Here is a 22514-nt window from a genome sequence, read left to right on the forward strand (position 1 = left end):
TCAACGATGATATTACTACAGAGAAAACGGTCGTGTGCCCTGCAAGACGTATGTATATGTATAAGCAGAATTCAGATGTGTAGAGCAAAATTATTTGCGAAAATTTCGAAAACTATTAAATATTCGAAATTAACATTATGTATTTGAGATCCGTATCTCTCCCACTCTTTCTTTGTCTTTCATGGTGATCGGACAGCGGAGCCTTTTAGAAGAATATCTATCGACTGAGAGGTACTCTGATTTCTAATCCCACGTAATTGTGTATGAACTAAGCCAGGTATCTAGAATAAAAAGTACAGAAATTACCGTTGTCACAAGCTTCGCTAATTTCTCCACTACACCATGGTCACTGAGAATACCCAGGTTCTCGGGATCTGTGGCAATTTCGGCAATAGTCGCACAAACTGCGCTGAGCACTTCGGTGTCTGTGCTGTGAAGAAGGCTGACTGTAAGCTCCAATCCACCCACAAATGCTCGTACCATTTCTGGTGAATCTTTGGCATATTTGATGCAAGGGACCAACGCGAGGCAAGCATTTCTCTTGATTTTTACGCTAGGATGTTTCAGTAATGACCAAGTTAATCGGACGCCGTCCAGAATATGGTCAGGATCATTAATGATGTCCATGCATTGTTCATTTTGTGCACATTCTTTTATTACCAATGGTATATTCTCCAATAGAGGCTCATATGTGGAAGTTAACAATCTGATCTGCAAGTAAAGAGAGACATCAAAATGTAAGATGTGGCACAAAATACGCGTGAAGTGTTTCATTTAAAAGACATAGGCAGATGAGTAAGTGAACAGTACCCTTAAGGGTAGTTAGTACATATTAAGGTTTTTAAGATTTAGGCTTAGAAACGATAGAAAGATGGTGGGATATGTGGATATTTTTAAAAGGGAAAGCATTATCTTTAAGAATGCCTATGACAAAACTTTTAATAAATTTTTTGATTGTTTCGAATTATGTACAAAAAATGTATATTTTTGAATAGCTTCTTAAAATTTATTTATTTTTGAAAAAATAATCATTGCTTACAATTATTACGTTACTTAATATTAATATTGAAAGAGAAAATTGTTATTAATCAATATTTTTTTTTTGTTAGTTTTCCTAACCGTCTCATGATGTTACAAAAATCATTTCCAGTGACGACTGTATATGTCTAGAGCAGAGTTTCCCAAACTTTTTTTCTTGTGAAACCCTTAAGAAATTTTTTACGAATCATGGAACCCTTACCATACCTAAACTTCTAAGCAGAGATATCAGTGTTAACATCGGTGTTGACATCTGAGTGATTTTCGTGTACATAGCGTTTCCAATACAAAGTCCGTGGTCTTGAACGAAAACACCGATGCTAACATGAACTTCAGTGTCTAGACTACTGCCATAGATATTAAATAAAACAAAAATCATGATGTTATTTTATTTATTCGTATAAAACGTTGTAACTATATTAAATGTTGTAATAAATTGCAAAGAAATGTTTTTAATTAAAAAACACAAGTTCAGTGCGAAGGATGTAATTGTTTTTAATAATAATAGTTTGTTAATATTTTAATGCGTTTTTATGAAAATATTGGAGCTAATCTCAAACCTAACCCAGACCACCTCCCTGTAAGTATCAACCTTTTAGTCGATAAAATACTTTACATAAAAAATCAGCAGCGACTTTCCTCCAAAAAAACAAATTAGATCCAAAATCATGCCTTGATGGAACAAGCATATTCTAAATTTCTTGACCCTTCATACGATTCACTTAAAACCATCGACAAATATAAATTTTTTGTCAATATAATAACGAAAGCTATTATAATCAGCATATCCTCTCCCAAATGTGTAAATATCAATCAACACAGGAATTCGGCACCATGGTGGAACGACGAATGTGCTAAGCTCATTCGTCTTAAGAAAGCTGCACTTAAAGAATGGAGATTTTCACGCAACCTATTCGATTATATTGATTATAAAAAACGCGTAACTACAATGAAGTTTAATAAGACATGTAAACTTGACAATTTTAGAAAATTCCCCGAAAGCATTAACCTCGTAGCTAATGTAACGTATGTCTGGAATAAATGTAGGATTCTAAAAAATAAATGGGCTAGTCTTAAATTCAATGAAAATTATCCTCCAGATTGATGAACTAAAATTGAAAGGGCAATCAACAAACTTAGTCCTCCCTGGGTTCCTACCGAGCCAACTTTTTCTTTTCCGGAGTCGTATGTTTGTCTGTACTGACAATCTCGCAATGTTAACAATGACTATGAAGGAGGCCTTTTCAATGAACAAAGACGTATTGGCTTGTTTTTTAGATGTCAAGGGAACGTTTGACAGCGTTATCCCAATGAAAAAACTCTGTACCTTGGGGTGCCCTTATAATATTATTAATTTCATAAGTTGTCTCCAACACTATCACAAGAAAAGTATTTAAGGACCTTCCTCAAGGCGGAGTCCGCAGCTCTCTCTATCTTGTCTACCCTAAGGATATTACAGTCAGTTTAAATCCTGCTATTCAGATATCCGAGTTCGCAGATGACATATGCATCTATTGTCCAATCTCAGTTTGTTCGCGTTCGGATTTAGTTGGTCGGATTGAAATCGGTGTAGTTGTGATTTTGAGAAAACGTTTATTTAGTAACAATAACAAAGTGGACTGTATATGGTAATGAGTAGCGCGACTGTAATATAGGAGGAACTGTTTCCCCCGTTCTACTTTCAAATATGTGTTCAACAAGTTAAGAGAGTTGACTGGTATCCCGAAAGGATCGGATAGGAGTGATCTTCGGTGTCCGGAGTCCGTTTCCTCCTCAGTGTAGATCCCCTCCAAGAGGTATACTTGGAGGAATATTGTTTACAAATTCCTCTGTGGAATTTGTGACTCGATTGATTGGCCATCGACTTGGGAGAGGAGAACCCATTTTCCTGCCCCATTTCGGCAGGAAACTCCTCCTTCGCCTCGGTGGTGGAGGAAAATCCCAGGACACGCTGGCGAGGGTGGCCGAGGTTTCCTCCCCAAGTCGAAGGCCGCGTTAATTTACCGAGGAAGAAATGCGCACATATACAAAGTGGGTCACCACATATTGCCATCTTGTTTTACGTCATTATTATTACGCGCAGCGAAAACTATTTCAGACGAAATTGAATGGTTTCGAAAGGGGCACGTTTTGATGATACTAATTTTTTGTAGGTGGACGTGTAGAGTACATATGTTGCCTCGTATTTTGGTTGGTAACTGCCAGCGGCCAATTCTCGCGTAAAATTGTTGGTTGGCTATTTCACGGATTATTGCGTTAAGAGGATCGTGAGATTTTAATCGTACTGTTATTTTACGTGAGTGCAGCTCGATACGTTTTTATCGAAATACATGCTTTCCTCGACGTTTTGGAAAGACATGTTCGTCTTCTCATCATAGAAGACGGTTGAAATACAGGTATTATCTCCTCGCGCGGTTAGAAGATAGATACTTTTCGTGAAACGTTAAGTTACGTTTGTTCTATTTTCTCGAATGTTTGAAACAGAACAGTTTGACCGTCGCACAGTGATCCCAAATCCCGAAAAGTTGGCCAAAATATGGAGTTCTTCAATTTAGCAAAAAATTTGTAGGTAGGGGTTTTCGAGGTCGCTGATTACGAATCAAAAGCCATAATTAGCAAAAACAAAATGGCGCCTCCAATATAGCTCACATATATGCAAAAGAAATGTAGGAATCACCTGTATTGTTAATAGGAGGACAATAGGAGATCCGCAGTGGTCCACATTGGAAAGTATGCTCACAGATAACAGTAACAGAATAACTTTATTATAACAAAACAGAATACATTACGTGTCGCTACGAGAGCTCAAGACGATCTGGGGATCGCACGCCGCGAAGCTTCGTTTAAGTAGCGGTTCGCTTGACAATTGCCGATCGCCGAAAAAGCTAGAACGCGATCGGTCCACGTGTGCAGGCCAGGCCGTGTGCAAACCATGCCGTGTGCAAACCACGGCGTGTGCAAGGCGAACCGTTAACGGCTTTCGTCTCGTAATACAATGTAACGCGGCGGCTTCCCATGACAACAACCTGAAATTTGATACATAGTGGTTTCTGAAGTTGCTGATTACGAATTAAAAGTCATAATTAGAAAAAATAAAATGGCGACTCCAATATAGCTCACATATATGCGAAAGAAATGTAGGAATCAGCAGTCTGCTATACAGGGTGTTCGGCCACCCCTGGGAAAAATTTGAATGGGAGATTCCAGAGGCCAAAATAAAACGAAAATCAAAAATACTAATTTGTTTATGGAGGCTTTGTTAAAAAGTTATTAACGTTTAAAGTACCGTCCGTACTGAATTTTTTTCTAGAAAGTAGGTAGGATTTCAGGGGTATGTGTATTCACCAAAAATAATTGTAATTGAGCCCCGCAACCAAAAATAATTTTTTTAGAATGATTTGAAATTTTTTAATTTAATTTTTTAATTACTTTTTAATGAAGTTTCAATCAAGAAATTGATACTCTTGATTTTCGTCTTATTTTGGCCTCTAGAATCTCCCATTCAAATTTTTCCCAGGGGTGGCCGAACACCTTGTATACGTAAAATGTCTAAATGAAAACGAAAGAAAGAGAAAACGAAAGGTAATAACGCACAGATGTTTCATGTCTGTCATAAAGTAAGGCAGGTATAAGGCACAATTTACAGCTTGCAGCAGGGCCTTCATATTTTTTGATTTTTAGTGTTTTTACATGACAAATGCAAAAAAATGCTTTAGTTAAGAATTCTCAAATTTTATTAATTGTTTTCGAAATAAATAATGTTTCATCTAATTAGTTTAATGCAGATTTATAGTCAATAATGAACTAGATCAACTGGTTCATTAAAAAATATACAATTTTTAATAATAAAAAATTATTTATGCATTAGTTTCAAGATTTATTAAATCTAATAATAAGTCCACCCAAAATTATACATTATTTATTTTAAAAAATTTGTTGCATTTGCCACAGTTTCCAAGAAAAAATCGCGTGATTTAGTAACGCGGCCACTCTGCATTATAAAATAGGGTTGTACGATCAGTCGGGCAAAAACGGGCAGCTAATTTTTGCAAATTCTATAAGATCAAAGTATCGAATACAAGCCTGAAAAGGAATTGTACCGTGATATTGTGGAATATGCAACTTTTTGCTTACTTGTTTGCGATGTATGCATGAAATTTTACATTCTCTTTTCAGTAATAAATGTACCGGTTTACAAACTTATTGGATAACAATTTTGATATGTTAATACTCAGAAATGTTCTACTTACTTGAAGGAACAGCATCCATTTTGCAGAATTGAAATTGATGCCTTCTAAAAAAACTTGTGCACTTTTCACTTTACGATATGTACTGACGCTTACGCTATCGACAAACGGCTGACTAACGAAATCGAAGTTTGGATCGCAATTGCCATCCAGGTATAAAAATATGACTCATTTCATTTTCTCTACCCTAAAGAGACATCATTAAACTAACGATTCCGACAGGTCAAACCTCCATAGCGAAAAATTATTTTTTGGGGTTTTGGCCACGATTTTGCGATTTCTTTAACCTGTTTTGAAAAACAATAATCGACTGAATTTTCGAAACGTACCGGACGTTCTTCCATATGTATACTTTTGTACCACGAATGCTTAAACTTTTGAAATCTGATTAGCTAGATTTCAAAAGTTTTATTTAAATTGCGAATTCCAACAGAATAATTAAAATAATTATATATTATAATACATCGCTGAATTCACCATAAATAGACGCTTTTATCGATTAGAAAAAGCGAAAACTTTTCGAAGAGGGGAATTGAATTTTACAAAAAAAATGATTTTTTCAACAAAATTTACACATAGCCTTATAGACCTCAAGAAACGATATAACTTCTATTTCAACTCTATTTTTTTTTATATCTTTTGTTGTTTACGACCTATAAGCATGTACATAGAAAGGGCGGTTGGGATAAAAGGGTTGACATCTCCCTCAAAGTGGAGAACGGGCACGAACGAATTACACCTTTCTTCTTAGATAGTTCTAATAAATATTTATACAAAGTTTCATAAAAATCGGAGTGTATCTGTTTGCGATGTTCCCTTGTTAGTCGTATCTTTTCGATCAAACACATCTTACTGTAGGCTCTTAATTACGTGTGTAAGAAACATTCGAAAACGCAAAATTTCACAAAACCCTTTTATCCTCCATCCGGGATATTAATTTATTTTCAGAAGACACGAGCCCTACGTTGAATAACAATTTATTCATTGGATACCGCGAGCCGCAACATGAAGTGGTTACCGAAATTATAGGGACCGAAGTGTGTTGTTGCACCGAAGTGCATACCGGGTGTGTTGGGATCAAAGTGTTATTGTTATCAGAACTATAGTCCGAACCGAAGACGGGACCAAAGTGTTGACCGAGCTTATCGGGACCGAAGTCTAGTCTTTTTTTCGCTCGTCCGGCGTGGGGAAGTAAAATGCAGCTGTTGGGGTTTTCTAAATGTCTTAAACAAAATCAACAAAGTGTCTCGCCAGGGTTACGATTTATGAGTGCTTTGTTACTGCGAGTCGACGAGCGAAAATGGAACATGCGGCCCAAAGTTCACGAGTAGACCGTCCGCCGACAGAGCCATAGACCGATTTACTCGGAGCGGAGCGATTGCAAACCGAAGGCGCGTTCCGAGGCACCTTCTGGTTGACAAATGTTTTCCTCGTAAAGGAAAAATTTCGAAGGATACGGCAGTCGATTCCGTTCCTAAAAATTACACAATAGTTACCTAGAGCAGTTGGAAAGGCAGCCACTACGCCCCGGGTATTATGTGTTTCGAAGGATGGAACAACATATGATAGTCATCAACGTTTTTTTTAAATGGAATAACATATTTTTTATTCTTTTTTACAAAAAAGTATATGCAACCTATTTATGTTAAAAAGTCATTAGCTTAAGAGTTATTTTAATTTTAATATTGTTGGGAATCATGAGTTCTTTGTTAATGTTATAGTGATTCTATTTACACAAAAGATTCAATGTGACGACTATTTATATCACATTTTCTTAATCGATAGATTAATGATTTACTCGCATTGTGTAGTGTATCTGGAATTATTTTATTGCAGTCAGATAATACGATCTTTCATATTGGCTATTCTATTCGGAAGCTCAGTATACACCTTATTTTTCACACCGCATACTTCATTATTTTTTTATTAATAAAATAACACCAGATACACTACACAATACGAGTGAATCATTAATCTATCGATTGAAAAAATGTTATAAATAGTCGTCACATTAAACCTTTTGTGTAAATAAAATTATTACAACATTAACAAAGAAGTCATGTGTTACGTATGTCGAACGTTTCGTTCGCCAATTATTGCTCGCCACTTAAGTGCATTAGGAAATCGTTCTCCTACTTACCTAACTTTTGAAATGGGGGTCACTTTCGTCGAGATACAGCAGCTTGGTAATTAACGCAATTCAGAGAATACTGAATAGGGTAATTTCTAACGTACATTTGAATCCGCCCCCACAGATTTTTGGGAATATAAACACCGCGATCTCCTTACTCGGGGGATCATAATCGTACCGTCACGTCTCTCGTTATGCGTATACGGTTTTGATAGTCAGTTGCATTTTGTGCGATCGAGCTACAGTACCCTTTCATATCAATTTTAAACCATATAGAATCCGTGAATCGGTACAAATTCTATTACGGCCTTTATTTTCAACCGATTTACCCCCGCATCGCCAGTGCGTCAACACCGTGCAAGGTCATTTTAGATAAATATAATCATTCTTTGATCGCGACATAAGATACACGAAACACTTGTATTTTACTTGTTGATTTAAGAACATATCTACTTTCATTATTAAATCAGAGTTATCCAACTTCTTTAACCCATAATTATATAAAGCGATTATTATTAGTTAAACGTTCCCATAATAATATAACCTTACCGCTCGGGTTATATTATATTTAATAATTCAAAGTTACGAGTTCAATTGACACATCCTAAATCCAGGTACAAACTCTTACAACCTAGTGGCTCCTCGATTACGCATCGAGTTCGTCCATGCAATCTATTACCATCCTAGTGGCTCCCTGATTACGCATCAGGTTCGTCCGCATCCTACAGCTCCTTGGTTTCGCATCAGGTTCGTCCCCGTTATCAACTATCTTAGCGGCTCCCCGATTTCGCATCGGGCTCGTCCGTGTACCTAACTAACAAATTGATACCATATTCCATACTCTCTCTCGCACTTGCCAGCCACGCGCACTGCACGGCCCTGGCACGTAACACATGATTCCCAACAACATTAAAATTAAAATATCTTTTAAACTAATGATTTTTTAACATAAATAGGTTGCATATACTTTTTTGTAAAGAATATCAAGGTACATCAACTGACGAAATAAAAAATATATTATTCCATTTAAAAAAATTAATGATTTTCTTCTTATGTTCTCTACACGTCCGCCTACAAGAAAACTAGTATCATCGGAATGTGACCCTCTTGAAATCATTCAATTTCATCTGACAAGGAAAGTTCGCGAACGGTCCGGCTTCGATTTTGATGAAACTTCGTACACTTATAAAGCAGCCAAAAATAATCAACACGTATTTTTTTTTAGCTGCGGTAACTCGAGTTCAAGGGGTGGAACCACCCCTTGAAATTTTGGCTCGAGACGGCTATCTTGAAAACGGAAAGACATACGAAAAAATTATTAATGGGCGAGGTTAATGGTTTCTTATGTACAATAACATGGTGTTACAAAATTTAACAAAATGCATTTTGTTTATAATAAAAACAAATTTATTAACTTAATTTTTTATTTTCTTGAAATTTTCATAATGACAAAAAATAACGAGCATTTTGTTCCAAATCCATTGGTATGTAATATTTTAAAAATGCCTCCTACAGTTTTGCAGATTTTGATGATTTACATCTTGCACGCACATCCACTATGGTAGCAGCCGTTCTAACTTTGATTTTAATGGAGCACTGTAGGCTTGCACTAAATTATACAATATAATTTTAAACTTAAATTTTAAATTTTAAACCGAAAATAATTTTTCCAGAACGATTTGAAATTTTTTAATTTTGTCGAAAGATTTCACACTTTCTCGAATTTTTTCTCCAATGTGGGTAGGAATTTGAGGGTATATCTATTCACCAAAAATAATTGTAATTGAGCCCCGCAACCGAAAATAATTTTTCCAGAACGATTTGAAATCTTTTGTCTTCACTGAAAAATTTAGGCACCTTTACGCCCTTGTCGATTTTTCTTAAATATTCGTTTCTGGTTTTTAATAATTTTGTTTGACACCCTACAGAAAAATTGTCTAATACTTTTTTGTAGGTGCCCATAAGCTTTGCTTCAGAAAAAAATTTCAATGAGATACCTTTACTATTGTAGGAGTTATGGCCGTTTAAAAATTGGACCACTTTTATGGGGTTTTTCACATTTTACGCGATCAACGAGCAACTTTTCCAATATTTTTAGAAATTCTACATATTCTCTACCAAAATACGCGTTGATTGCTTTTATAAACATTAAAATCCTTCAATCCGTTCAGAAGTTACGACGCTTTAAAGATATGCATGAAATTTCAGGGAAGCATTTCTGGACTCACATTAGATTTTCGGTAAACAATTTTTTTCTCGAAAATGCATAGGATTTCGGGGGTATGTCTAATGACCAAAAATGATTATAATTGACCCCTGTAACTAAATATAATTTTTTTAGCATGATTTGAAATTTTTTAATTTCGTCTAAAAATTTCAGTACCTACTCGAATTTTTATCTCGAAAGTGGGTAGGATTTCAGGGGTATGTGTATCCACCAAAAATGATTGTAACTGAGCCCCGCAACCAAAAATAATTTTTTCAGAATGATTTGAAATTTTTTAATTTAATTTTGTTAACTTTTTAACGACGCCTCCATCAACAAATTAGTATTCTTGATTTCCGTTTTATTTTGGTCTCTAGAATCTCCCATTAAAATTTTTCCCAGGGGTGACCGAATACCCTGTATAGATAAAAAACCAAATGCATTCCAGAATCCCGTTGAGTACTGCTATTCTGTTGAAAATGATCCAAAATGCCATATTTGCGGTGACGTGGCAATAATTAAATGTGCATGGTGTAAGCAATCTTTATGTTTCAAACATTTTTTCGACGAGTACCACTATTGTCGGAACTACATAGAATAATTGTTATACAAACTGTATGTATTTATACTTTGCCACGATGTCATAGGTGGGCAATCAACACAATTAATCTTTTCATTGCTGTTAAGAAACTTGTTACTGTTATTGTTACTTGTTACTTGTTACTGTATAATTTAGTGCAAGCCTACAATGCTTCATTAAAATCAAAGTTAGAACGGCTACTAGCATAGTGGATGTGCGCGCAAGATGTAAATCATAAAAATCTGCAAAACTCTAGGAGGTGTTACAAGCTAGAGCCGTGCAGCGCGCGTGGCTGGCGAGTGCGTATGGAATATGGTATCAATTTGTTAGTTAGGTACACGGACGAATCCGATGCGAAATTGGGGAGCCGCTAGGATAGTTGATAACGAGGACGAACCTGATGCGAAATCAGGGAGCTTCTGGGATGGAGTCACGTACGGACGAACCTGGTGCGAAACCAGGGAGCCGTTGGAGGGTGAAACGTCGTGAACGAACCCGATGCGAAATCGGGGAGTCACTAGGATTGTTGATAACGACGCAGACGAACCCAATGCGAAATTGGAGAGCTGCTAGGAGGTTGGAAGAAACGCAGACGAACTCGATACGTAATCGAGGAGATGCTGGGAGGTTGGATAAATCACAGACGAACCTGTTGCGAAATCAGGGAGCTGTAGGATGCGGACGAACCTGATGCGTAATCAGGGAGCCGCTAGGATGGTAATAGATTGCGTGGACGAACTCGATGCGTAATCGAGGAGCCACTAGGTTGTAAGAGTTTGTACCTGGATTTAGGATGTGTCAATTGAACTCGTAACTTTGAATTATTAAATATAATATAACCCGAGCGGTAAGGTTATATTATTATGGGAACGTTTAACTAATAATAATCGCTTTATATAATTATAGGTTAAAGAAGTTGGATAACTCTGATTTAATAATGAAAATAGATATGTTCTTAAATCAACAAGTAAAATACAAGTATTTCGTGTATCTTATGTCGCGATCAAAGAATGATTATATTTACCTAAAATGACCTTACACGGTGTTGACGCACTGGCGATGCGGGGGTAAGTCGGTTTAAAATAATGGCCGCAATAGAATTTATGCCGGTTCACGGATTCTATATGGTTTAATATTGATACGAAAGGGTACTGTAGCCCGATCTCACGAAATATAACTGACTATCAAACCGTATACGCGTGACAAGAGACGTGACGTTGACCCTAACGTGACGGTACGATTATGATCCCCCGAGTAAGAAAATCAAGGGGTTTATATACCCAAAAATCCGTGGGGGAGGATTCAGATGCACGTTAGACATTACCATATTTGGTAATCTCCGAATTGCGTTAGTCACTGAGCAGCTGCATCTCGTGAGAACTGACTCTACATTCCAAAGGGTAGATAAATAGCAAGGCGTTTTCCTAATGCACGCAAGTGGTACAGAAAAATTGGGGAACGAAACGTTCGGCATACGTAACAGAGGCAACTTTAAAATATTACATACCAATAGATTTGGAATAAAATGCTCGTCATTTTTTGTCATTATGAAAATTTCAATAAAATGAAAAATTAAGTTGATAAATTTTTTTCTGTTATAAACTAATTGTATTTTGTTAAATTTTGTAACACCATGTTATTGTACATAAGAAACCATTAACCTCGCCCATTAATAATTTTTTCGTATGTCTTTCCGTTTTCAAGATAGCCGTCTCGAGCCGAAACTTCAAGGGGTGGTTTCACCCCTTAAACTCGAGTTACCGCAACTAAAAAAAAATACGTGTCGATTATTTTTGGCTGCTTTATAAGTGTACGAAGTTTCATCAAAATCGAAGCCGGACCGTTCGCGAACGTTCCTTGTGACACATTTTTCGCTACGCACAACAATAATGTCGTAAATCTAGATGGTAGTATCTGATAACCTACTTTGTATACATTCTGGTGATAACGACCAGGAAAATTGCGCGTGTACATGTATACGCTAATGATGTAAATGGTTTAAGACAAATTTTAAAGGAAGAGTTTCTGTTTTAAAATATCCTGTATAATTACCAGTTTTGGCAAACCGTCGTTGATTCTCAGAACGTCTCTGTTAACAGGATCTTTGCAACATTCTGCCAGAGCTCCTACAACGTTTACCTGTACATCCTCATCCTCGTGCTCCTCCAAAAGAGGCACTAGTGAAGCTACTAAGCCATTTTGAATAAACCTCGCTACATTCTCAGGGTTTATAGCGCACTTCCAAATTCCACCTGTGACGGCTGCTAACAGACGCTTGTTTGCGTGAACATCTTCGCTTTGCACCAATTTGCACAGCATATCTAGACCATTCGTCTTCCGAACTATATCCCTAGCGACTTTGTTCGGGCCGCAATTGAATATCGCAAGGGCACAGTTCTCCTTCAATTTAATGTTCTCGTGTTTTAATAGCCGTACCACATCATAGATAATGTCCGTATGCTCGAATGCCTCACGAAATACTTCCTGTAAAAATTACGAAAATTTGGTTAATATAGACGATGAATGAAAAAATTAGAAAAAAGTTTCGTATAACATTTTTTTATTCCAGGCTTCGTTTTTTAAGAAAATAAACTTTATAATTTATTCATCTTTGCGAACAATTTTGTTGTCTATTCTATCGCGGTTGTCTCCGTCCGAGTTAGTGTTTACAAACATTATTAAAGCAGTACAAAGTATTTCTATAGGTAATTCATTTTGTATTTCTTATTACTACTTTCTATTGCAATACTACAATACAGTATTACAAGTATTGTTGAAAATGTTCACCACTTTGTTGTATACACAAGTTTGCTTGACGAATTAACGATGTCTGAATAAACTATGATTTCTATCGCAAACCGACTATGTAGTAAACAGAATGTTTCCATCATTGTCAACGTTTGTAAGCAACACTATTGTTTAAATATCGCGTTAGTCCGAGGAGAAGAAACTCGGTCGCGATTCCCGTTTCTATTTTGCATACGCGTTGCTTTAGAAGGTCGGACTGTCGTTGAATTTCTTCGACGTACAGACAATTAAACCGCGGCCGTTTACGTGTTTTTGCTAGCTAACTTCGCACGAATATTTAATTCGAACGTCAGATTCTACTGGTATTGTGTCGTCAGCGCCGAGAGAGAGAAACATCTTATTAATTGAAGAGAGATCAACAGCCGAACTCGGCAGTGATCTCGATTTCACGAGACATTCGTGAGCTGACTATGATTGAGAGCAGATCCTTGGCTGATCTCGCTCCGTCAGCAAGTACGCGCTCCGAAGAGCTTGAGCCAAGCTCGCTCTTCGTAAACGAGTATATTTCGCGGACATTATTTAATGGAAAATTACGTCATTGCGGCTTAAGATTTTCTCAAAACAATCTACCTGACGGTTGTAGTAGGTCGCAGAGCACGCTGCACGTGACGCGACCGCGGACGCAGGATTGTGATTGAACGTTACGGTCGTTGCCACGGCCGTGACGTAAGAAACTCGGTGTTAACCACCTTGAGTCCCTTCCAAGCTATGCGGTTTGAGCCACTGGAAGGTAGATATCGATATATTGGTATCTCCTCGTGGTGCGTTCGCCGTTCTACGAGATCGGAGAACCTACTCCAGTGACCCCGTCGATTGTGCCAGGTAGTGTGCACCACACGGTTACTGTTAAATTTTGAGAGATAAATGTTGTTCACGTTGTAACGCTCGCAGGAGCGTCGAGTGCAACGCATGCGTAAGCGACGGGGACGGACGAAGTGCCGCTTGGGCAGTCCGTGGGGGACTCAGCAATCGAACGAAGAGTGGGGCAGGCTGAGCGATATACGCGCCGCGGTGAAAGAATAGGTGCGAGGGTGGTGTCCTTTGCTGCACAGTTTGGCCGTGGGCACTTCTCGCTCAGGAGGGTTTATGGAATCCTGGCGTATGGATCACTGCGCATCGGCAAATCGATCATGGGACTGGTAAAAAAGTTCTTCCAGCGTTACGCGGATGGATATCCAACGATTGTAGAATGTGAGTGTGTGAGCTTTAATGTGAAAGAGTCATTGGCTTTTCCCCCACTTGAGACTGCGGTTTCTTATGCCGGTATTCTTTAATTTAAGTGTTTCGTATACCAATTACTTGAATAATAATGCCTTTTCATTTTACGTTCAACCATCGAATTTTCATTGTCTACACCTAGTCTACATTCAACCTCCCGATCATTCATTCCTATCGTATTCGACCCTTTATTTCTGTTCAAAGCAAGTCGCAAAGGTAATGTTGGTAGGTCAACAAATGTCAAGTATTGTGAATTATAGAACATTTTTTGTATAGCCCTCGCGGTAATTACCGGAGTTATTTTGCTTTGGGTGATTACCTTGTACAGCCTAGACATTACTGTTTCCAAAGATTTACGACAGGGTCAAAAAACGTTTGTTGTTTTTAAAAGTCGAAATTCTAGCATTTGTGCTATCTGGGTGCCAACATTTTGGAAGGAATTTTATATGGAGCTGGGATTGATTAGTATGATCTTGCAGACTTTAAATGCGTTTCTCTAGAAACGTTACTTTCTTAACTGGCGTAGATAAAATCTCAAAAACTATACGTTCGATTGCTTTGAAATTTTTACACGTTGTTCTACATACTAATAGTTCTCGCCCGTTCCAAAATCAAATTGTTATAATGAGTTTATCATATTTTTTTTATTAAAAAGTTGTGAAAGAAATGACGAAATTGTGCAATTTTTACTTTAAGCTTTCACCATTTTGTCAATTTGCAACATTTAATTATTTTGCTACGGGCGATAACTGTAAACCTACCAAATAAAAATCTTTTCGATTTTTTTGATTTAGTCAACCTTGAGAGCTGCAATTACCTACGCCAGTGTTTAAACACATGTTTACTGCGGGCATGATAACAACATAGAAAGTTAATAAAAATGAATAAAAAAATTATTCTGTATTCCCAAAGGATAGCTAAGTGAACTGCGAAAATGAATCATAACGTTAGATGTAACATTTCCTTAAAAAGATTAAGAAAAATTGTTCAATTTTCTATCATTCACATGAGACTCCCCCCTTGAGGGTTCAAAGAGCCTTCCTTCCACCTCTACACCCACTGCCAGCAGCCGTGTCGGCTGCTGCTATGTGGTGACCGTAGGGTAGTTGGAGTTGCTTGGCGACTTCCCTCCCTTAGCTGCACATACTGCTGGCCGCTCCAGAGGAACTGCCATAGGGTAGCTGCAGGCTGGCAGGGAGTCCCCACGCACCCGTTTGGTTGTCCAGACGGCAGAGGAGGTGTAACCCTACGTGGCGCGTCCGCAGGTGGCGGATAGGGGCAGCCGCTGGGATGGGATGCGGGGATGGGGTCATCAATCTGAGAAGGCTGGTGGCCGCATCCTCGCATGGCATCCCGGAGGTCGGAGCGAAAGCTCCCGCGGACCAATCACCGATATGAATGCTTTGCCTGTGTGAATGTGTGTGTCAGTGGCCCGGGGCATGGGATATTTGTCGCGGGTGTTACCTAAGGCTGCAGGTTGGCCAGTTGGCTGCGGATGTGTCCTGCGGCCAACGTGGCCACCCGGCCGGCGGCTTAGTCCTATGTCACGGGGCCGTGGGCGCTGGTAACAGGCGCCTGCGGTTGAGTGGGAATGCGGTGGGAGGAGTGCCTCCCACCGGGAGGGGCCTGAAAAGGCACGACACGGTGGGGGACTCTGTGATGTCTCATTAGAGTTCCCGGTTCCTCGCCAGACGCCTGAGAATAGTTACCGTAGAGTTTTAGCCGGTAAGAGTTCGGCACTACCCGCCGGCCCTGCCTTCAGGCGGACCCACGGATGTCCATGAGGATTTCCCCACGTACAAAAAAAAAAAAAAGGTCAGGCGCCTGCAGTTGAGTGGGAATGCGGTAGGAGTACCTCCTACCGGGAGGGTCCGGAAAATGCACGGCGCAGCGGGAGCTCTGTTATGACTCACTTTGTATTAGATGAATATTGCGACGATATTGGAGAATAAAATTTAATTTTTCAACACGATAAAGCAGCAATTCATCATACAAAATTTTTCAAAGAGTGGTTTCAAAGAATAGATGTTCAAGTTTTATCTTGGCCTCCAAGGAGCTCTGACTTGAACCCAATTGAAAATCTTTGAGAAATTTTAGCTAGAAAGGTTTATGCTAATGGAAAACAGTATTCCAACGTGAAGGAGCTGAAAAATGGTATTCGACAAAGTGTAGTCTTAAATCGAACTGGAAACGTTACGTAAATTAATAGAGTCTATGTCTAAAAGGATATTTAGGATATTTCAGGTGATACAAAATAAAGGAGGATCTACTGAATATTAAGTTCTGTTTGTTTTTGTGTATTAGCGTTATTTTTTTGTTAACTTCTCCAATATTTGTTCATTTTTTATTGAAAATATATAGAGTGAACCTATATTTATTTCATAGGGAATTATCACTTATTTCTAACACATAATTTATTATTAATATTAGTAGGAGTTTATAGTTAAGTTGAACTATATCATATGGTTACTTATCTCAAAAATGTATAATTTGTAAGAAGTGTGTACAGTGTGTTCGGCCACCCCTGGGAAAAATTTTAATGGGGGATTCTAGAGGTCAAAATAAGACGAAAATTAAGAATGCCAATTTGTTGATGGAGGTTTCGTTAAAAAGTTATTAACAATTAAATTCAAAAATTTCAAATCGTTCTGGAAAAATTATTTTCAATTGCGCAGGTCAATTACAATCATTTTTGGTGAATAGACATACTCCCAAAATCTTGCACATTTCCGAGAAAAAAATTCAGTACGGGCGGAACTTTAAACGTTAATAACTTTTTAACGAAGCCTGAATCAACAAATTGATATTCTTGATTTTCGTCTTATTTTAGCCTGTAGAATACCCCATTAAAATTTTTCCCAGGGGTGGCCGAACACCCTGTATGCATATGTGTTTAGACCGTGGGAGCGTTATTGTTGGCGTCGATGGTGTTAAGGCTAGTATCAAGTATGTATCGATGAGTGAAGTATTTAGGTTTAGACCAAAATGCGTTCGGAGGTCTGCTTCTCGGACGTGTGTAGTAAAAGGGGTTCTCCATATCAATGACCTTATTCGTTTAAAATATGTAGATAGGAATTGAGAGTTCGACTTCAACAGCAAAAAGACACTCTGCATCGAACTCTGGCCGAGGATAGTCACTTATGGTTTCTACGCTCACGTTTTTATGTTGTTTTTATGTTCGTTTATGTTGAATAGTTATTGTTTAAAAATTGCATAATGCCGAGCGATTGTTCTCGGCCGCGATTATCGTTAATCCTGTTAGCGTACGTAATAATCCTGAGATTCTTTCTAGGAGAATTCGTACAGCGAGCAGTGATACAAAAATGCGGTTATTATTTGTTTTTGTGCGTAACGCCTAATTAGAGTAACGCGGCCGCGTCTTCGGCTGTCAATCCGCGCAGTCCTACGTAAACTTCTCAATACAGCAGATCGGCTCCCGATTCCACTCGAACAAAAAGATTTACGAAAGGAAAGTTCTGAGTGTTTAAATTTAGAACTGTTCTGCCTGTATTTGACGGGTGTGAAGAGTAGATGTTCTGTCTGGTGCGGGTCCACTGATTGGCCTTGCAGAGCTGAGAATTCGTTAAACTGGAGAAAGGTGTGGAAATTATTCGCCTTTTCCTTGACGAACGGATCATTTTGAGATTCGGTTAAGTACACCCCGGAATCTCGTATGGGATTTCCCAAGTCGAGATTCCACGAAATCAGTCCTGCGGCAGGAGATCGAGAAAATAAACCAGTAGGGAGTTCAATCCCCTGAGGAGTGATCGAGAACATACACCAATAGGGTGTTCGATCCCTCCGTGCAGAATTGAGTGGTCGTCTCGATCGTGTAAATGATTGAGACACAAGAAAGTTGGCAAAGTCTTAATTTTCTTGTGATTACCGCCAGGCTGAGGAGACACCTAAGGGAGGCACCTACGTGGTGTACCTCCAGGTGGGTCCATTGTAGTCGGGTCGGTGTCCGCTCAGGACGCCTCCACGTACCCGTTTGGCCACGCATCCGTTTGGTTGTCCAAGCGGCAGGGGAGGTGAACCCCTACGTGGCGCGTCCCCAGGTGGCGGATAGGGGCAGCCGCTAATCAGCCCTTCTCAGGCTGATGACCTCATCCCCACATCCTATCCCGGAGGTCGGAGCGGAAGCTCCCGCGGATCAAACACCGGTATGAATGCTTTGCGTGTGAGTATGTGTGTGTAAGTGGCCAGGGGCCACTTATGGTATCTTATACCTATGTAAGGTATAAGATACTATAATGAAAAAAAAATTTCGAAAATTTTTTTTAGCGGAAATACACGTTTTAAGACCCCCTGACCATACTGTGACTATTAAAAAAAAGACATTTCTTTTTGTTTCTATGCTATTAACATGATTGCGTCCAAACGGCAGAATGAATTTCAATGAAACTTTACATTTAAATTTTAAGTTCTCGTTTCAACGATCATCCACAATGTTCGCAAGTATCCACAAATAATTCTTTCAGGCACTAACCACTATGCAATTAAACAAACATGCACCGGGATTATGTCATTCGCAAGTGTCTATGTGTACGTGTACTACGATTATCTTGAGTTACTTACGAATAGAATTGTTATTAATTTTTCAAATACACTTTAATTTAAAAATGTGAAAAGGAATTTAATAAGTATTCACTAATTGTCTATATCACTGCATTTCTTACATGCTACTTAATACATAACTGAATGAAATATGTCTAAAATGTGTCACGTGAATTGTCTTGACTGATTCTTTTTTACGACTGACTAGTTGGCCGAATCGTTGCCGATTCTACCCTTTGTCTTCATTGAGTGTGAGTACGCGCGCGCGTGTGTGTGAGAAAGATAAGCGAGGCGAATGGCACAAGAATCGGGGTCCTGTTCGGCATTTGTTTCTCTGAACCTCGTCGATCGATGGCACAGTCAACTGGTAGTATCGTTACATTGTTCGACATGAACGTAAATCGATGCGAAAATTTCATATATTTTACGATTCGTTTTTGCATTTTTAAATTGAAATGTATTAGAAAAATTAATAACATTTCTATTCGTAAGTAACTCTGAACAATCCTGGTATAGTCGGGGCCAAAATAAAGCGAGGTCGTAAACTCGAGAGGGTGTCAAAGTTTATACGTTTCAGCTACCGAAACAAGTGAATTGACAGAAGTACGAACTGCTAAGGACCCTACCATGGTCAGGGCCGTATGAAGAGATGTTTCATCCAGTGTCGAAGTATTCTATAATATTGAAAAAGTTCATACTCACGTTACAATTCTTCTTTCTTGTTTTTCAAATTTTCTTTCCTTTTTTATTGCCGGTATTCTTCTTCAACTTTTATAATTTTATTTACTGCCTTTCTCCAATTGCTTGGTTTGATATTATCCATTTCTTCCTTGATTAATCCAATGACTCGATGATGGAATTTCGGGTGTATATTTTTACGTCGCAAATTTAATTTTAATTGAGCTCAAATCATTTCGATGGGATTAAATATACAAAAATATGGTGGTAATCTCAGAACACTATGACCATTGTTTTTTTGCTATTTCATCAATAACATATTTTTTTTTAAATTTCTCAACTTTCAAAACTTCTAATAATTGCTCTTTTGTGTATGTGTCCTCAAAATAAAGATTATTTTTTAATAAAAAGTTTTGTATTTTCACTTTGGAACTTGCTTTACACGGAATTTTTTGAACTAATCTTGAATGGTACGATGCATTGTCCATAATTATTACACTATTGGGTTTTATATTTGTTATTAACTTTTGTTGAAACCACTCTTCGAATATCACAGCCTTCATATTTTTGTGATAATCTACGTTGCAATTGTTTAAATTCACTCCACATAATTTCAAGCAATTGGGCACCCATCCTTCTTCACTACCGCAATGTAGAATAATTAGCCTTTTTCCTTTGTTTGTCGGTGTCTTCTCAATACATTGTGAAGATAAATCCGTCCACCCTTTCGCTGCGGTTTCATGGGTATCAAACCATGTTTCATCCAGATAGTATATTGTTTTTTTTTCTTCCCGAAATTTAGCAATTATCGTTAAATACATACATTTCCAATTTGAAATTCCTTCGTGGTCTAAAATTGCTGTTCTTTTACAAATTTTTTTGAATTGGAATCCCATTTGTTTTAACCACCTTTTCAAAGACGTTTCCGAAAATTTTCCTTGCGTTTGTGGCAGTGTTCTATAAATAGTTTCAATTGTAGGTATTTGGTTCTCTTTATATGACAAATAAATTTGTTTTTGAATGCGGTGCTCCAAGAATGAAGTTAATTTTCTGTTTTGTCCATGATCACTGCGTTCCTTCCTTCTTTTAACGCCACATGTAAATAGTGTTCGAATTTTCGTTATTGAAACCTCCGTTAGTGTTGCAGTTTTTTTAATAGCATCTTCCTTTTGTAGGCCATAAATCGTCATTAAGTTCTTGCACACTTTCCAAAAAATGTCCTGTGCGTCTTGCGATAAATGTCTTCTTTTATCGGTAGTTGTTTCTCCACTCCGTTCTGCATTATCTTCTATTTGCTGATGATCCTGAGATGAGGATGAGACTTCCCATGGTCGAAACTTTTTTAAAAACATTTCACTCACAGATGTTTTGCTCAAAAAATATTTCACGCACAAAATACTTCACTGGAAAAAAATTCTCTTCACAGTATGAAGGTCAGGCTCGTTCTAATATCTTTATTGAAAACTACAGCTATGATAAATTAAGGTTTTTCCCTCTAGGGAAAACCATTTTTAAAGGTATCGGAACAGGTAAAGGTCTTACTCAGGTATTTAATATCTTAGGTAGAAAAAGAAAAAAGTAGTGCAGATACGAACACAGAAATACATTCCAAATATTTCGGGTAGTGACTAGTATTTACATGTTTTCCATTTGTAAATAAAATACCATTTATTGATTGAAATACAAAATCATATGTAAATTTATTATTGGCACCCTCAAGCAGAATGTGATGTACGGCCCAAGGACCGCAGCAGGGGTCGGTGCCGACTCTCTAGAGTTTAGTTTACGACCTCGCTATATTTTGGCCCCGACTATACACGTACACATAGACACTGACGAATAACGTAATCGCGGTGCGTGTTTATTTAATTGCATATTGATTAGTGCCTGAAAGGATTATTTATGGACAATTGCGGACACTGTGGACAATCGTGGGGCGTGTATAATCGCGTGTGAGTGATTTTTGTTCACAACATTGTGTATTGGAACTGGCATTCACCCTTTCTCTGTGAAAATCTCATCGGGCGAGTTTTGATATACCCTTCGGGATTTTCAAAAGATAAGTTGAATCTTATTCAACGTAAGATGTTTGCGTTCCCACCAGTGGACAAAAAACTAAGGCTGTGATAACGTCGGTAAGTAGAATTGTTTATGCTGCGTGAGAACCACTAGCACTGGCCTGGCGCAACCTTCCGTGCGAACACAGCTGTTCGCAGATTGCCATTGTACAGGCGGAACTTTAAACGTTAATAACTTTTCCACGAAGCCCTAATCAACAAATTGCTATTCTTGATTTTCATCTTATTTTGGCCTCTACAATCTTCCATTAAAATTTTTCCTAGGAGTTACCGAACACCCTGTATAAAGGATCTATTAACTCCGAGCAGAACAATCGATGAAAATATTCAAACTTTCGAAAAAGTACTAATTTGATTAGTAGAGGCAGGATTTTCACTCAACTTTTCAAAATGTATGACGAAAGTTGTTTTCTTAGATTATGAGATAAGCAAAAGAGAGATAAGGCCAAATCCGCGAAAAGTAGAAGCGTTGGAAAACGCACCTCTTCCTAAGACAATACATCAGTTACGGCGATTTTTAGGACTCGCATCTTACTTTTGTCAATTCATACCTAAGTTCGCTTGGTTAGCAGGACCACTGCTCACTGTATTCCCTAATTTCACAAAATAACACTTTTTAGTGGACGGAAAAACATGCAAATTCATAGTAAAATTATTAATTATTTAACAAATAGCCCGGTTCTTATTTAATTCGACCCCAATAAAGAAATAAAGCTACATACCGATGCAAGTGCTGAAGGCTGTGGTGCGATCTTGATACAAAAAGACAATATTAGATCGCATATACTTTCATATTATAGTCAAAGAACCACGGGACCTAAATTCTGATATCACTCCTACAAATTGAAAATATTAACGGTTGTTAAAGCCATAAAATATTTAAAATCCTTCTTTTACGGTCGGGTATTTAAGGTAATGACAGACTGCAATTCATTAAAAGCTTGTAATAATAAAACAGATCTTACGGATCGAG

At 38.0% G+C, this 22514-nt stretch overlaps 2 protein-coding genes across 2 annotated transcripts in view; one reads left to right on the top strand and one right to left on the bottom strand.

Moving 5' to 3' along the window:
* The window catches only part of Hbs1 (translation elongation factor EF-1alpha (GTPase) HBS1), a 196445-nt gene that overhangs the window by 72610 nt on the left and 101321 nt on the right, over positions 1–22514 (top strand). The gene's annotated exons all lie outside the window — the stretch shown is intronic.
* Positions 1–22514, bottom strand: part of Gudu (Armadillo repeat-containing protein gudu) — a 118519-nt gene that overhangs the window by 33560 nt on the left and 62445 nt on the right. The window contains exons 6-7 of the mRNA XM_076763906.1: positions 12255–12686; positions 307–711 (exon numbers count right to left, since the gene is read on the bottom strand). Of these exons, the coding sequence (XP_076620021.1) occupies positions 307–711; positions 12255–12686 (837 nt within the window). The remainder of the gene's footprint in view (positions 1–306; positions 712–12254; positions 12687–22514) is intronic.

This window comes from Colletes latitarsis, chromosome 4, assembly GCF_051014445.1.
Source record: "Colletes latitarsis isolate SP2378_abdomen chromosome 4, iyColLati1, whole genome shotgun sequence".
Classification (NCBI taxonomy): domain Eukaryota; kingdom Metazoa; phylum Arthropoda; class Insecta; order Hymenoptera; family Colletidae; genus Colletes; species Colletes latitarsis.